We start from the raw sequence: 16,182 nt of genomic DNA on the forward strand, positions 1-16,182 counted from the left end.
TGTAGTTGTTTTGTGTCTCCTTGTGGTCATTTTGTGTCTCATTGTAGTCATTTATGTGTCTCCTTGTAGTCATTTTGTGTCTCCTTTGTGGTCATTTTATGTCTTCTTGAAGTTGTTTTGTGGCTCCGTTGTGATCATTTTATGTATCCTTATAATCATTTTGTGTCTCCTTGTAGTCGTTTTGTGTCTCCTTGTAGTTGTTTTGTGTCTCCTTGTAGTTGTTTTGTGTCTCCATGTAGTCATTTTGTGTCTCCTTGTAGTCATTTTGTGTCTCCTTGTAGTCATTTTGTGTCTCCTTTGTGGTCATTTTATGTCTTCTTGAGGTTGTTTTGTGGCTCCTTTGTGATCATTTTATGTCTCCTTATAGTCATTTTGTGTCTCCTTGTAGTCATTTTGTGGCTCCTTGTAGTTGTTTTGTGTCTCCTTGTGGTCATTTTGTTTCTCCTTGTAGTCATTTATGTGTCTCCTTGTAGTCATTTTGTGTCTCCTTGTAGTTGTTTTGTGTCTCCTTGTAGTCATTTTGTGTCTCATTGTAGTCATTTATGTGTCTCCTTGTAGTCATTTTGTATCTCCTTGTAGTCGTTTTGTGTCTCCTTGTAGTTGTTTTGTGTCTCCTTGTAGTTGTTTTGTGTCTCCTTGTGGTCATTTTGTGTCTCATTGTAGTCATTTATGTGTCTCCTTGTAGTCATTTTGTGTCTCCTTTGTGGTCATTTTATGTCTTCTTGAAGTTGTTTTGTGGCTCCTTTGTGATCATTTTATGTATCCTTATAATCATTTTGTGTCTCCTTGTAGTCGTTTTGTGTCTCCTTGTGGTCATTTTGTGTCTCCTTGTAGTCGTTTTGTGTCTCCTTGTGGTCATTTATGTGTCTCCTTGTAGTCATTTTGTGTCTCCTTGTAGTTGTTTTGTGTCTCTTTGTAGTCATTTTGTGTCTTGTAGTCATTTTGTTTCTCCATGTAGTCATTTTGTGTCTCCTTGTGATCATTTTATGTCTCCTTATAGTTATTTTGTGTCTCCTTGTAGTTGTTTTGTGTCTCCTTGTGGTCATTTTGTGTCTCATTGCAGTCATTTATGTGTCTCCTTGTAGTCATTTTGTGGCTCCTTTGTGATCATTTTATGTCTCCTTATAGTTATTTTGTGTCTCCTTGTAGTCGCTTTGTGTTTCCTTGTAGTTGTTTTGTGTTTCCTTGTAGTTGTTTTGTGTCTCCTTGTAGTTGTTTTGTGTCCCCTTGTAGTTGTTTTGTGTCCCCTTGTGGTCATTTTGTGTCTCTTTGTAGTCATTTTGTGTCTCCTTGTAGTTGTTTTGTGTCTCTTTGTAGTCATTTTGTGTCTCGTAGTCATTTTGTTTCTCCATGTAGTCATTTTGTGTCTCCTTGTAGTTGTTTTGTGTTTCTTTGTAGTCATTTTGTGTCTCCTTGTAGTTGTTTTGTGTCTCTTTGTAGTCATTTTGTGTCTCCTTGTAGTTGATTTGTGTCTCTTTGTAGTCATTGTAGTTATTTATTTATTTTGGTGCTTTGAGCTTCACAAGCTGAGTGCCATCTTGTTCCATAATATTTGAGCGAAGGCAGACATCTTTTCATTCGGTATCTTCAACATTGTGTTTCATCTGAGACACAGAGAGTAAAGGGTGTAACATGGGCCAGGCAGACTGAACTTCAGTTTCCATCAAAAGAAAAAGAAACTTCCAAGAAAGATCAAGCCGGGGAGTAATTTCACATCTCGGCACGGCCACAGAGATGAAGACAAACAGGAAGAGAGAGCAGATTGCTGCGTGACAGAATACATTTTTCAGAGTAGAGGGGATTAAACAGCCTTATGTCACAGCATTTATTTTCCCCTGCTGTGATTATACAGAGGGGGTTTTAGCACTAAACTGGGGATGAATGTATGAGACAGCGCCCTCACCTGGCTCACATGTGAAACCGCATCCATTATTGCATGTGAAGGCTGCCCTCACAGCAAGGTTAATCTCACACAGTCCAATGTCCCCTTCAAAATAAAACCCCAGTCAGAAGCTCAGATGCTTAGCAGATTTGGCTCAGATCACTGCAGTATACAAGACTTATGCAATGCTACATAAACCCGAGCAGCTCTTTGAAGGGTTGAGACACCGGTCACTCTGCGCCATGGATCATAGAATTACAACCAAAAACACAATTTTAATGTTGGAGGAAAAGTCAGAGTTCTGTGTGATTGGATGGCTGTAGTCATTCATCACCCCCCTTTCAGACTGGAAGTACTGGGGTACCAACCTCACTCTCAGGTTTCACAGGGATCACACCAGACAGTGGCCCATATTGTACAAGCTGACTGAGACATGGAGGTGAGGAGTGGAGACACAGGAGTGTGGAGCCACACTGACACCTTGTGGAAGTGCTGCAATTACAGGGCGGTTTTCTGAGAAACACAACATTACATGCACTGAAATATAGATTCAAAGTGTAGAAAGTGACTAAATATAGGTATTAAAAGTGTGTGCTGAAGTATGTATTGCCTGTGTCATGTATAAAATTGTCATGTATTTTATGACACAGTTTTAAACAAATTATGCAATGTTAGAATTCTGCTAAAATGGAAAAACAAATATGTGTGTTTGAGAGGTGTGTGCTTATTTTACTCACCGACATCAGGACATGTAAGGCATCTGACACAGCTGGAATTCAGCTCACTGAGAGACAGTTAAGGCAAAGTTAAACATCCACTTATCAGATGATGAGGATCCACAGGTTTCAACTTGTATGACACAAAAATAGAAGGAGGGAAAAGTTCACAGAAGTTGCTATTATATGTAAAGGGGACTATGCCCATTTTCAAAATTCATACATTTGGTCTGAGACAGTGCAAAAATATGACTTAACATGAACAGCTTCTCTGTCTGCATATGATGTCATACATCGGTGCACTGTTGAAATGGAGGGCAGGCGCAACAATTTCAAATTGCACTACGACAGAGTGATGTACAATAACTGCATATGCACTTCATCTTGTCCTTTTATAGCACGTAATTTATCATATTTTAGCCTTATCCAATTTTAACGTGGGTATATGAGTGTGTGTTTGGGCAGAGTGAATGGGACAGTTTGTCTTTTGTGAGAGACAGCAAATTTTGTTGTATGTGAACATGCGATGACAATAAAGGCATTCATTCAACTGGAGGCAAAGACTACTTACATCGCACAAATGCCTGTGATTTACACTGTTTACGGCTGTTTCAATAGATCAATTGGGAAAAAAACAAGGGCAAATTGAAGTCCCAAAAAACTAGGATGTGAACAGGAGAAGTAAAAAAGAAAGTCACTGAGAAACAGGGGCAGATGTGGATCAAAAACATCCATCTCCAACCAATTTTAAACATGTATGTTAAAGGGATAGTAGAATTTTTTTGGAAGTAGGGTTGTATGGGATACTTATCCATAGTCAGTTACATACAGTAGTTGACTGTCAGCATTTTGGTGAAAGATGGTTCATTCAGCTTCACCAAAGTGACATAATAACAGAAACAAAAATAACAGTTCAAGGCACCTGTAGACCAGCAGCTCCTGTGTTCAGTGGTGAAAATACTCTCAGTATAGCGTTCCCTTAAACTGATCGTCTTTTTTAGGTGGAACTTTATTTAAGTGGCTACAATACATTTTGTTGCTGACCCACATCCACAGCAGTGGATTGCTTAGCTTTAATGTCAGACTCCTATCTGCTTCCCCAAACCGGAGGCGTGCCGACTGATATCTACTGTAGGTAATACACTTGTACCCCATACAACCCCACTTCCAAAAATCCGAACCATACCTTTAAAGCATTGTGTCAATCATGCCTAGAGTTGGATGCAAATACAATGTGCTGTGACAATTTCTTATGACACAACTTGGGGCTGGTTGCGCAAAGCACTTTGTTTGCTCCTTAAGTATGACACTTAAGGTTTAGTTTTTCCTTAGCTGATATTACTTAACGGTGTTGCACAGAATCTCTTAAAGGGTTTCCGTAGACAAGGAAAGACATTAAGGCATTAACTGCACTGAAAGAGATTTTACAGCAGTCTCGATAGAGACCATTAGTTTGCTTGAATGTGTGCTTGTGATAGCCTATTCGTCGCACCAAAGTATCATGTCATGAAGTTGGCCTGATTGTAAATAAAAAATAAGAAGATAAGAAGACACGAAAACCAAATTGGTCAGAAGAAGAAAAATAATACTTTTGGGGGAATTCCTTAAAAGAAAAGTAAATTTGATCCGAACATAACAGTAGGCTAAATATGAAGCAATGAATGCGGGAGGAAACTGCAACAAAAATTATTTCAAGAAGTCTGGTGAAGAGGTCAATCCAAGAAATACAAAAAATATGGCAATATGTCTGTTCTGGCCAAAAAGGAGATCACTGCTTACAGGAAGAAATAAATAAGATTTGACTTAAAGTGAACTTACAGCTAACTTAAAGTAACGTTAACCGTTAGCTTAGTTTAACTGCTATATGGCTGAAAAGAAATCTCTGTACAGAAGTCGTTCATAATGAAGTTGACCTCCTTTTCTAACGTGACTAACATATTTATTCATTGTTGATTTTAAGACATTGAAATATTGAATTTATAGATATAAAAGTCTGTAACCAACGATATCTCCCTGCCAGCTAACATGAAGCAAGCTAACAGAACTAACGTTACCCCTCTCATTAAAGACCGCAATGTTAAGATTAGATTAGTTTATTTGTCCTATTAGGAAAATTTTCTTCACGCTTCTGTACATCTTGAGTGCCAACCCGACATACATACACATACCCCACAGATACATTTGCCACACACACATGGATTCTCAACACATAATATACAGTATAACACAGACACATTTACATGTCACTGCCGTTTTTGAGTTTTGATTAGGGCGTACAAAATGTAATTTTTCCAGGTGCCTCCAAAATCTCTCCCAAATGAGGCAGTTTTAACGCCATGTCACCAAACCTTTGGCAATGGTCGATCTAGTAGGAAGAAAATGGTTGAACGTGAAGTTAGCTAACGTTAACCAAGCAGCAGTGTATTCATGTGGTGTCTCAAATCGCATACTTATGTACTTACACTTACTATTTTGAGTGCATAAGTGCGTTCACACTGAGAAGTATGGAAAAATGCAGTGCACTATGAGTACCCAGATGGTGCGCTCAAAACGGTCAAGAAGTTGAGTGTGGAATTATGAACACTTCTCGCCCTTAATGGTCGCCATCTTGGCTTTGTAGCGGAAGGGGCGGGACCACTTTTCAAACTGGAAATAGGGCTGAGGACTGTGCGACCGTGAACGTCACTGCATTGTATAAATACATGTGTTTTTTGCACTAAGCACCACTATACTGTTGTCGGGTATGAGCCAGCAGTGTTTACTGGGTTAATTTAGCAATCTGTAATGATTTGGTACCGCAAACGATAACGCGGATGCTAGTTTGCTAACTAGCTAATTTGCGGTCCTCATTTCCACTGAGTGCATAACGGCCGTGTTTGGTTTGAGACAAAACTACCCTGTCGAAATTAGCGCACTACGCCAATGAGTACATAGTGCACATAATATACAGTACAGGCCAAAAGTTTGGACACACCTTCTCATTCAATGCGTTTTCTTTATTTTCATGACTATTTACATTGTAGATTCTCACTGAAGGCATCAAAACTATGAACAAACACATGTGGAGTTATGTACTTAACAAAAAAAGGTGAAATAACTGAAAACATGTTTTATATTCTAGTTTCTTCAAAATAGCCACCCTTTGCTCTGATTACTGCTTTGCACACTCTTGGCATTCTCTCCATGAGCTTCAAGAGGTAGTCACCTGAAATGGTTTCCACTTCACAGGTGTGCCTTATCAGGGTTAATTAGTGGAATTTCTTGCTTTATCAATGGGGTTGGGACCATCAGTTGTGTTGTGCAGAAGTCAGGTTAATACACAGCCGACAGCCCTATTGGACAACTGTTAAAATTCATATTATGGCAAGAACCAATCAGCTAACTAAAGAAAAACGAGTGGCCATCATTACTTTAAGAAATGAAGGTCAGTCAGTCCAGAAAATTGCAAAAACTTTAAATGTGTCCCCAAGTGGAGTCGCAAAAACCATCAAGCGCTACAACGAAACTGGCACACATGAGGACCGACCCAGGAAAGGAAGACCAAGAGTCACCTCTGCTTCTGAGGATAAGTTCATCCGAGTCACCAGCCTCAGAAATCGCAAGTTAACAGCAGCTCAGATCAGAGACCAGATGAATGCCACACAGAGTTCTAGCAGCAGACCCATCTCTAGAACAACTGTTAAGAGGAGACTGTGCGAATCAGGCCTTCATGGTCAAATAGCTGCTAGGAAACCACTGCTAAGGAGAGGCAACAAGCAGAAGAGATTTGTTTGGGCCAAGAAACACAAGGAATGGACATTAGACCAGTGGAAATCTGTGCTTTGGTCTGATGAGTCCAAATTTGAGATCTTTGGTTCCAACCGCCGTGTCTTTGTGAGACGCAGAAAAGGTGAACGGATGGATTCCACATGCCTGGTTCCCACTGTGAAGCATGGAGGAGGAGGTGTGATGGTGTGGGGGTGTTTTGCTGGTGACACTGTTGGGGATTTATTCAAAATTGAAGGCACACTGAACCAGCATGGCTACCGCAGCATCCTGCAGCGACATGCCATCCCATCCGGTTTGCGTTTAGTTGGACCATCATTTATTTTTCAACAGGACAATGACCCCAAACACACCTCCAGGCTGTGTAAGGGCTATTTGACCAAGAAGGAGAGTGATGGAGTGCTGCGGCAGATGACCTGGCCTCCACAGTCACCGGACCTGAACCCAGTCGAGATGGTTTGGGGTGAACTGGACTGCAAAGTGAAGGCAAAGGGGCCAACAAGTGCTAAACACCTCTGGGAACTCCTTCAAGACTGTTGGAAAACCATTTCAGGTGACTACCTCTTGAAGCTCATCGAGAGAATGCCAAGAGTGTGCAAAGCAGTAATCAGAGCAAAGGGTGCCTATTTTGAAGAAACTAGAATATAAAACATGTTTTCAGTTATTTCACCTTTTTTTGTTAAGTAAATAACTCCACATGTGTTCGTTCATAGTTTTGATGCCTTCAGTGAGAATCTACAATGTAAATAGTCATGAAAATAAAGAAAACGCATTGAATGAGAAGGTGTGTCCAAACTTTTGGCCTGTACTGTACTACATAGAAGTATACTAATGGAGGTATCTGATTTGAGACACACCAATAGTTAAAAAATATAAAAGACCGTTCTACTGAAGCACATTTACTCACCAAGGCAAAAACAAGATGGCAGTTGTTTGGGTCGTAGATTCAACTACACACAAAACATTACTAGTCCATTAGACTCTAGTGCACTTTCATCAACTCACCATGTAACAATAACGTTAGAATAGTCACGTGATTCCAAACATGTTCTTGATGACGTTAAGAGCCCCCAGAGGAATGTCTCCCATTCATTGTCTATAGAGCCGCTCTGGACTTTGTACGTGATGACATCACAAGTTTGAGACTTACTTCTCCGGTTTCTGGCTTTCAGGGAGAGAAGCTGATGTTCACTAATTGAACATCCCAAGGCCATGGAAATAACAGACTACAATTATTAATTTTGGTGGGGTGGCCCTTTAAAGTTCAGAACATCGAAATGGTAAGTTAGATCTCTTGTAAAGTAATTTTCTGCATAAAAAAATACATTTGATGCATTTGGAAATCATATACAAATATTCAACATCTATTGTTGTCTGCAATGAACTCCTGAGCATGTAACAGGTCACACTGTGCATCTTAGGAGTAACATGAGAATCATCAGCCCCACACAAGGACCTTTTATACACATTGAATGTTTTATTAAAAAAGAAGTTATAACAGTTTATTTTATACACAACTATTTATGAGGTTATAAGCCTATTAATAGAGAGCATTTGTCTTTCTGACAAGCATGCCCACTTCACAATGCAAAAAAAAACAAAAAAAACAAGAGGTCAAAAAGGGTGATAAAAATAAGACCAAGGATGGACATTTCGAAACCAAAAAAAAAAAAACCTTTTGACTTTTTAACCCTCAAGTATCACACACTAGGTAACAAATACATAGTTTCTATTTTTTCTTTTTTTAAAACTGCCATTTTCCATGCTGTGTGTGTCTGCTAGATCCCCTGACGGCAGCAGTCGGCCGGCGCCAGGGCACAAATCCACACGAGCACAAGACAGAATGGGAGGTGTGCACCAAGCGAGCCTCGACCCCACACCAGAAGCATGCAAGTGCACAAGGAGACACAGTCAACACACGTGGGGGGGAGGTGATATTACAGGATCAGGGTGCTGGCTCTCTGAGGCTGTGCTGATAAGACGGAGGACGGGCCCTGGACGTCCTGTCTATGGATTAATGATAGACCAGTCCATTCGCTTAGTGGAGGCCCTTCATCCTTGTTGTGTCCGGCAGGGTGTGGGGGAGTGTGACAGTACGGTTGTGGGGGGGCTATGGCTCTGGGCTGGACCTTCACTGCAGGATTGCAGTTTGAAATTTGAGGCCTCGTCATAATGTGGTTGTCTGGAGTCGCCGTTTAAACTGTGTAGTTAAGACAGTGTTATCTGTACACCAGTGGTCTTCGAGCATGACAGGAGGAGGAGGAGGGGAGAAAGCCAAAAGGAAATTAAATAAAAGCACAATAAACATGTTTTCCCATAGTTTTCTTCAGAAAAAATAATTTAGAATTCAAGTTGCAATGGAAGCAAAATCATTCACTGGTTTGAGGACATTTTCTGTAGTTCTTGACTCAAGTTAAAGACAACCTGAAACACAAAGGCAGTAATTATCTCTCTTGACCTTGAATATGTAATCTGTGGCAAGTAAAAAAAAAAAACAAAACAGAGAGAGAACAATGGAGGCCACTGAAGAGATCAGATGGTTGTCATGTTTACCAGAGCAACACCAGGCCACAGCTGAGTATGTCATTAATTTATTGCCCAGCAGATGCAAATAATGCTGAAAACCAAACCTATGATTTTTACCCTAAACCAAAAAAAAGATAAAAATAAAAAATCATTAGTTCCCTGTTGCACCATTGCATCATAATGTGCTATTTTATTACAATTCTCAGCTTGGATATACTGTATTTTCAGCACTCAAGTACAATACTGCACAAATGTAAAACAAGAATTCCAATCTGAGTTACTTGAAACAAAAAAAACAACAACCTCGATCTATCTTGTCTCATCAGTGTGATAATTTAGCTGAACCATAACTTACAACAGTGGCGCTTGATGGCAAAGATTAAAAAAAAAAAAAAAATAGGAGGTCTCTTTAATGAATAAATAAACATCTATAGGCAGCTGAAGGAGAAAACACAAGCCAATAGTGAGAGTGGGGATCTGCAGACAGGTTTGTTCTGTTTGCGTGGATGCGGATCGTCACCACAAACTGAACACGTTTAAAACATTCACATAGCTTTATACTGCCTCAGACATGTTGGATATCACAACAGTTAGCTCTGCAACAGTTAAAATGGCGGCGTCCTGCTGGAAGCCAACCCCGAGCTAACATTCAAACATTAAAGGATGGATGAGGGCCACATTGAAGGGGAAAAAATCCTAAATTTCAAGGATAAAGGCATAATTGTGAGGAGAAAATAATAATATTACAAGAATAAAGTCGTAATTTAAGCTGGGATAGGCTCCAGCCCCCCACAACCCTCAAGAGGATGAAGCGGTTAGAAAATGCATGGATGGATGGAAGTCGTAATTTAATGAAAATATAATCATAGTATTTCAAGATAAAACACATCTTCTTCCCTGTTGGGACTTTGCCGCTCTTTCTATAATTTCACGTGACTTTCTGGCATTTTTTGCGAATTTTTCTCTTTTCAATTTACAAGTTTAATCACACAATTATTTGACTTTATTCTCGTTAAATTACGGCTTTATTCTTGTAATATTACGATTTTTTTTTCTTGAAATAACATGACTTTATTCTTGTTAAATTCCAACTTTATTCTTGTAATATTACGAATTTTTTTCTTGAGATAATGTGACTTTATTCTCGAAAATTCCATCTTTATTCTTGTAATATTCCGACTTTATTCTTATAACATTCCAATTTTTTTTCTTGAAATAGTATGACTTGATTCTTGTTAAATTCCGACTTTATTCTTGTAATATTATGAGTTTTCCCCCCTCAAAATCACGACTTTATTCTTGAAATCAAAGATTTTTTTTTCTTCAACATGGCACTAATTCTCCCTCGTACAAAAACCTCCTCAGGCTGAATGAGAGAATTCATCAGCCCGATATTATCCCCGGATAAATATTGGAAATTAAAAACAAATTAAGCTTCTGTTCTAAATCGGCATTCTAATGTGGTGAAAATTACGAGCACAGAATTGTGTTTTAAATCATGTTTTTTGGAGAAAATCCGATCACTCGAAAAGGGCTGAACCACACGTTTTGATTTCTGTACAGTTAGATCTATCAGGCTCACTACAGGTCAAACATCTCCCTAGTTTGAAATCTCTCATCTGTACAACTCTGAATCTGTGAGAAGAGGACAAGCAGGCATGTCTATGGAGTATCTTACATTTAACCACACAACAGACACTAACTAAAAATCAGATGAGCAATTAATGCTTTACCAGGTAAGTATACCAAACTATCTAACTCTATCTGTAATACAGCCATATAGCATTATGTTGTTTTAGTTGAAGTCAACACCCAGCAAAACTAACTATCCTGTCAAAAACACAGTTCAACAAATATCGGCATGATTCCCATCCTTTCAAAACGACCCGGGTGAAAAATGCTCATCACTATGCAAGATACGACCAAACTTTATTTCAAACCTGAGCCAGAAAAGTCTAACAATCCTACATTAGCTCAAATAAACCCGATGCCACTCAGCCCTGGGCCCCAGATCTGCAACAGAGTGAACATTTAGATGCCAAATCACAAATTGCACATTGCAGAAAGAGGAGAGTCAAAACAGTCTGTGTAGAAAACAATGTGCTTTTCTAATTTTTGACCTTCATGGCTTTTTTGGACACATATTTTTGGGGGACTTCTTCATACGGTCATCCTTTCCTTTCGTGATGAGGCACAGAAGAGGGAGTTGAGATCAGAAGAGGGATAAGAAGGTGACCTCCCGAGTTATAATTCAGCTTTGAATCTCCCGCTCAGGAATCCAAAAATCTGCCACAAAGCAACCAGTGACTCCTACTGCAATCTATGAAGTGAATACATTTCAAGGTTTTCTAGGTAGTTTGACTGCCGCGTTAGCCTCGACAAGCAACACTCGCTCAGCATTTCAGGGTTCAACGCTGAGTTTTCATGAGGCTACAGAGAGGTGTTTTTATCACTGTACAAGGTAGATGCTGTACACAAAAAAGAAAAAAAAGAAAAAAAAAATGTGTTGACCCCCCCATCGGGCAAAAAAACAGTACAGGAAATAAAAGAAGGAAAAAAACAGCTAAAGGTCAAAGTTGCGATTGGATTCTCTTTCCACACGTCATGGATTTACATCTTAACCCACCAAATTGAATCAACAATGAGTAACACCAGAGCTTTTCTTTTTCCATAACAAGTCAAAACTGTACAGATGAAATTAATTCCCCTCAACGAAAATTGCTACTACTTGGGCTCTTATTTTGTCATCTTCAAACTACTGATCCAAATAGAGATCGTAAAGTGTCGGGAGTCCAGTTGATGCAGTCGGGGTACACACCACAGGTCAGACCAATATGAAGGGCATGCACTGGAGCACAGTCCAAGTAATAGTGGAATGTGAGGATGACCGATACTACACAAACCGGAATCTGCCATAAAAACGCTTCATATATACTGGGATCCACTCGATAACCATGTGACCATGTTTGTTGCTTTTCACTAAAATTGAAACTAATGGTGCTGGTTCTCTAAACTCACCAGAATAGGTGACAATTACATTCGTTCTCTACCTGAAAAGTCTTCTCGACTGATAATACTCATAGAAATTTGTTTGTAAAGCCGATGAGTGAGCGCCAGTGGCATCCAGCACAATGAGAATGTTTGGTGCTCATGTGTTTGATGTGCCTCCTGACGGAAAACTAGTGCGAGCTGCACGAGAAATGATGGTTAGATGGTTAAAGGGTAGCTCCGTTCTACTTCCAATTCCCATCACGCCAAGTGAGTCTGACCAGAATTTCCACAAACGCCACTTTCATCTTTGTTGCCTTCGTGCACCAGTCCTCCACACAGTTATACAGCTAGGTCCACAAATCAACACTGAAAGCGCCCAACATGTCTTTCTCACCTCACTGTCACTCACCCTGTAACGAGACATGTATTTCATTCATTAATTTTCCAAGACCTGACCTCGTATTTATTTTGCACTTCATAGCGGCACATGTAAACGGGTAGCTGCAGTGAAGAGTAACAAAAACTTTACGTAACATGCCAAGGTAGGATCCAAACTGAACCAGAAAGAAAGGCATATATTTTTACTAAATTGTCTCAATAAATAGTTGAAAGAGAAATGCTTAGGCAGCATCCAGGGCTGATTTATGAGCATCTTTTCAGTATTTTCATACAAGGTGTGCTATGTCACCTTGTGTGTGATTGTGCACCTCAAAAACACTAATAATACTGAACGGCTGCGCACCCAGGCAAGCAAGACCAAAGCAGCTGTCGTGGAGCAACGAACAAAATGTTGGTCAGAATCATTTAGCAGTGTGGAAAAAGAAAGGGAATAAGGATTCCGGTCAAACTGCAAAGTTATATTTCAAAAAATGAAATCTGAGTCGAGAAATGAGATGCTCACAGGGAGATTTCCTGCCTATGCCTACGTGACACACCTTAAAAATGCAGAGATGACAGGGAGAGAAGTGTGAAAGCAATCGTGACATCTGTGCAGGGAGGAACAGCTACAGAATGGGAGGGGTGTCTGTCAAACACACCAAAGGCTAGATATCCATAAAAATCCTTGTTTAGTAGTAATAATAATAATAAAAAAATCAACTTGTTTAAATATGAATATTATAAGTCTGCTTTCTCATGGTTAGGAAATCAAATATAGTCTCTGTGGGGGTTAAAGGAGGAGGCGGGATGGGGGAGCCCTCCTATCACTACAACTCCATGTCCTGGGCCTCGTCTTCTGAGAAATCAGACATGGAGCTTTCAGATGAAGAGTCGCCTGCCCCCTCTTCCTGCTCCTTCAGAGCCTCCTCTGTTGCATATTTCTGGATGTACTCTGTGGAGGAAAAGACAGAGGGAAAGAGAGAGATGGTCAGACAGGAAAAAGTGACAACCTAAGCTCAGGGAGAACAGTGATCAGAGCTTTTTCCAGGTTTCCAATAATCTCAGGGGCGTTTTTACACCTGCTTTGTTTAGCTTAGTTGTATCAAACACTGGAGCGTGACCCCCTTGGTGCAGGTCTTGGGCAGGTGTGAACACAGCAACCACACTTATAATCTTACAGGACACAAACAGGTGCGGACCAAAACAATCGGACTGAGATCTTGGTGACAACAAATGAACTGTTGTGCAGTTCATTTGAGGCGAAAACATAATCTGACCAAGCTAATGGAAGTATTTTTTTTTAAATATACTTTATTAATCCCCAAGGGGAAATTCAATTTTTCACTCTGTCAATTACACACAGGTCCGAACTATTATTTCACCTGGATTAAACCACCCTCCTTAGCCAGCTGCACCGTGTCTACTTCAGTTACAAAAGAGCCTTCACTTGCCCTCTCTATTCACATCAGTGCTAAACAGGTGTAGATTATATTGAAGACTATGGGCACACCTAATGGATCATCGGAAATCTTGTCAGCTGATGAACAGGTTTCAGTTTAGGAAGATTAACGGGACACTTTGCCAACTGTGTGAACCAGCTTTGTATCACAACACTGTGAGTAGTGTGTGTAAATGTACTGTGGTAAACAGCACCCAGATCTCCCTGCTCATCTCTCAGCTCAAATCTGCTTTTCTCTAGCTCAAGGCCGGGGCTCGAACTACAGATTGTGCTTCCACATTTTCATACGCGCCCCACCACAGACACAAAGAGTATAGAAGCAGATCGAAAGAGAGAACTGCCCCTGTCTTTCTGTGTCAATCTCAGATCAAACGATAGAAGCAGGCAGTGCTGATCGTATATAATCCAATATCTTGTTACTCCAATACATTTTCTCGCCTAAAATGTCTTTAGAAACATATTTAGTGCACTGTTTGACTGTAATATGAGAATTTGTAAACAGGAAGTGGGCACTATACTGTTTCCTGTATTGTAAAAATGGGGGCTGAGAAACTTAAAATCAAATGGTAAAACTAAGCAGTGCTGAACAAATATGAACCAAGATTCTGTTATTGTGTTGCCTATTTAACATTTTTCCCTTACTGTAATGTAATTCGATATTGTTACCAGTAGACTGCAATACTGTTTCCTGTGGAAAAAACGGCCAAGCTTACATATGTCTTTCACAAGCAGTCGCATTTATTGGTCTGGTGCAGCAAAATGCATTCTGGTCATTTAAGCAAAAGCCACAGCCCTTTTCCTCTGTGTTCTGTGGTTCTTTCCAGCAGTTTAATGCTGAAGTGTCTTGTTATGAGCCTTCGGTGACTCCAGCGCATCAACAGATTATTTTCCAGCTGCACCTGGGGCCTGTATCACGAAGCGAGATCAACCTTTCCTGAGTTACCCAGACCTATCCTGGGTTGACTAACCCTAACAATGGCAATCAGGATAATTGGTATCACAATGCTGGATATCAACTCGGTAACTCGACCCAGTGTTGCTTTATCAAGAGTCGTGAACGCGCACGCAGCGGACCAATCACAATCATGAGAGAAGCGCAGCGTCACTGAGCGTCCTCACAGAGTGCCGTATGTGAGGGGAAAAAAGTATTTCTCGTGACGATCAGAGATTAATTCTACTAAAATATGAGGAGGAGGAAAGCAACATTACAGAAAAGGCCAACACCGTGGCAGCTGCATGAGGAGGAAACATGCGTGGCAACGCATAACGGGATGAATAATGTTTAGTTTTAGTTTAGATTAGTTTATTTGCACATAATGTTAAAAACAGACAGTATAAAATTTACAAGATTAAAAAAAGAAAAGTGCCGGAGAGGTTAGAAGCCGCTAAAAGCTTATCAAAGAAATTCCCATGTCAAAACATCAATGAAATCACATAATAGAGAAGAAACAAAAACAGGTTAGGAAAGAAGAAATAGAGGAGGAGAGAGGGAAAAATCAAGACAAAACAAGGTAGCAAATAAAATGATGTGTAGGTTAAATTACTCATCACTGGTTCAAGTAGCTACAGTACCTGTACCTGTACATCTGACACTGATCACACCCTTGAACCCCATGAAATCAATGCTGCGCAGATGAATTGCGTGTATTACAATTATCGTCTAACATCACTGCGTCTGATAAATTGGTCTTCTTTGTCATAACGTTATATATGCTACAATAAAGCTTAAAGCTGACGTCACAATTAAATCATATCAACACCAAATTGATCATCTGAATAAAATCATCCTGATACTGAGCTGTGTTAGAAATTAACAGCTGCGCAAAAATATACCTAGTCTCCCTCTTTAAAAAACAAAAAGGAAAATCCCTCAAACACCATGAAGTGTAGACATGATAGGCTACTTTCCACATTTCCAGCAGCAAAGCTGTCAATTAGGCCCATTATCTTTAACAGGGATCATTTCCTCCGAATAAAAAAAACATTGGCACTAATTAATGGTGCTATTAAGTGTCCGCAAATTATCAGTTTCTTTCTTATGAAGGGGTGGGATGAAATTTCGACTTCTTTCCACTCCTTTTTGAACAATCTTTTCATTGTCTGTTGTTGCTTTCTTTTCTTTTTAAATGTTCAAAATAAACTTTCAAATCAAAATCAATCAAATGAATTAAACTTCCCGTCATGACTGGGCTGCATTTCTGTCAGCGGAGTCATTTTTTTCCGAACAGCTGATTGGCCAGTGGGTGGTGCTTTTTATAGGATCAGATTCAACCCTGAACTTACCCTGCTCCAGAGCAGGATAGCCGTTCAGAGTAAGTTACCATGGTGATCTACCCCGATAAGAACTGAACCGGCTTCGTGAGACCGAAAACCCAGGGTTAACCCTGAAGTTACCTTGCTAAGACATTAATCCTGCTTCGTGGTACAGGCCCCAGCACCTAATTTTCAAACTGACCCTTCGCTAA

At 40.0% G+C, this 16,182-nt stretch overlaps 1 protein-coding gene across 1 annotated transcript in view; it reads right to left on the reverse strand.

Moving 5' to 3' along the window:
* Positions 1-9,846: 9,846 nt before the first annotated feature.
* The window catches only part of ube2h (ubiquitin-conjugating enzyme E2H (UBC8 homolog, yeast)), a 35,266-nt gene continuing 28,930 nt past the window's right edge, over positions 9,847-16,182 (reverse strand). Inside the window, exon 7 of the mRNA XM_033614716.2 lies at positions 9,847-13,210. Coding sequence (XP_033470607.1) covers positions 13,086-13,210 — 125 coding nt within the window. The 3' untranslated portion in view covers positions 9,847-13,085. The remainder of the gene's footprint in view (positions 13,211-16,182) is intronic.

The sequence above is a fragment of the Epinephelus lanceolatus genome, chromosome 23 (assembly GCF_041903045.1).
Source record: "Epinephelus lanceolatus isolate andai-2023 chromosome 23, ASM4190304v1, whole genome shotgun sequence".
In the NCBI taxonomy this organism is placed as follows: Eukaryota; Metazoa; Chordata; class Actinopteri; order Perciformes; family Serranidae; genus Epinephelus; species Epinephelus lanceolatus.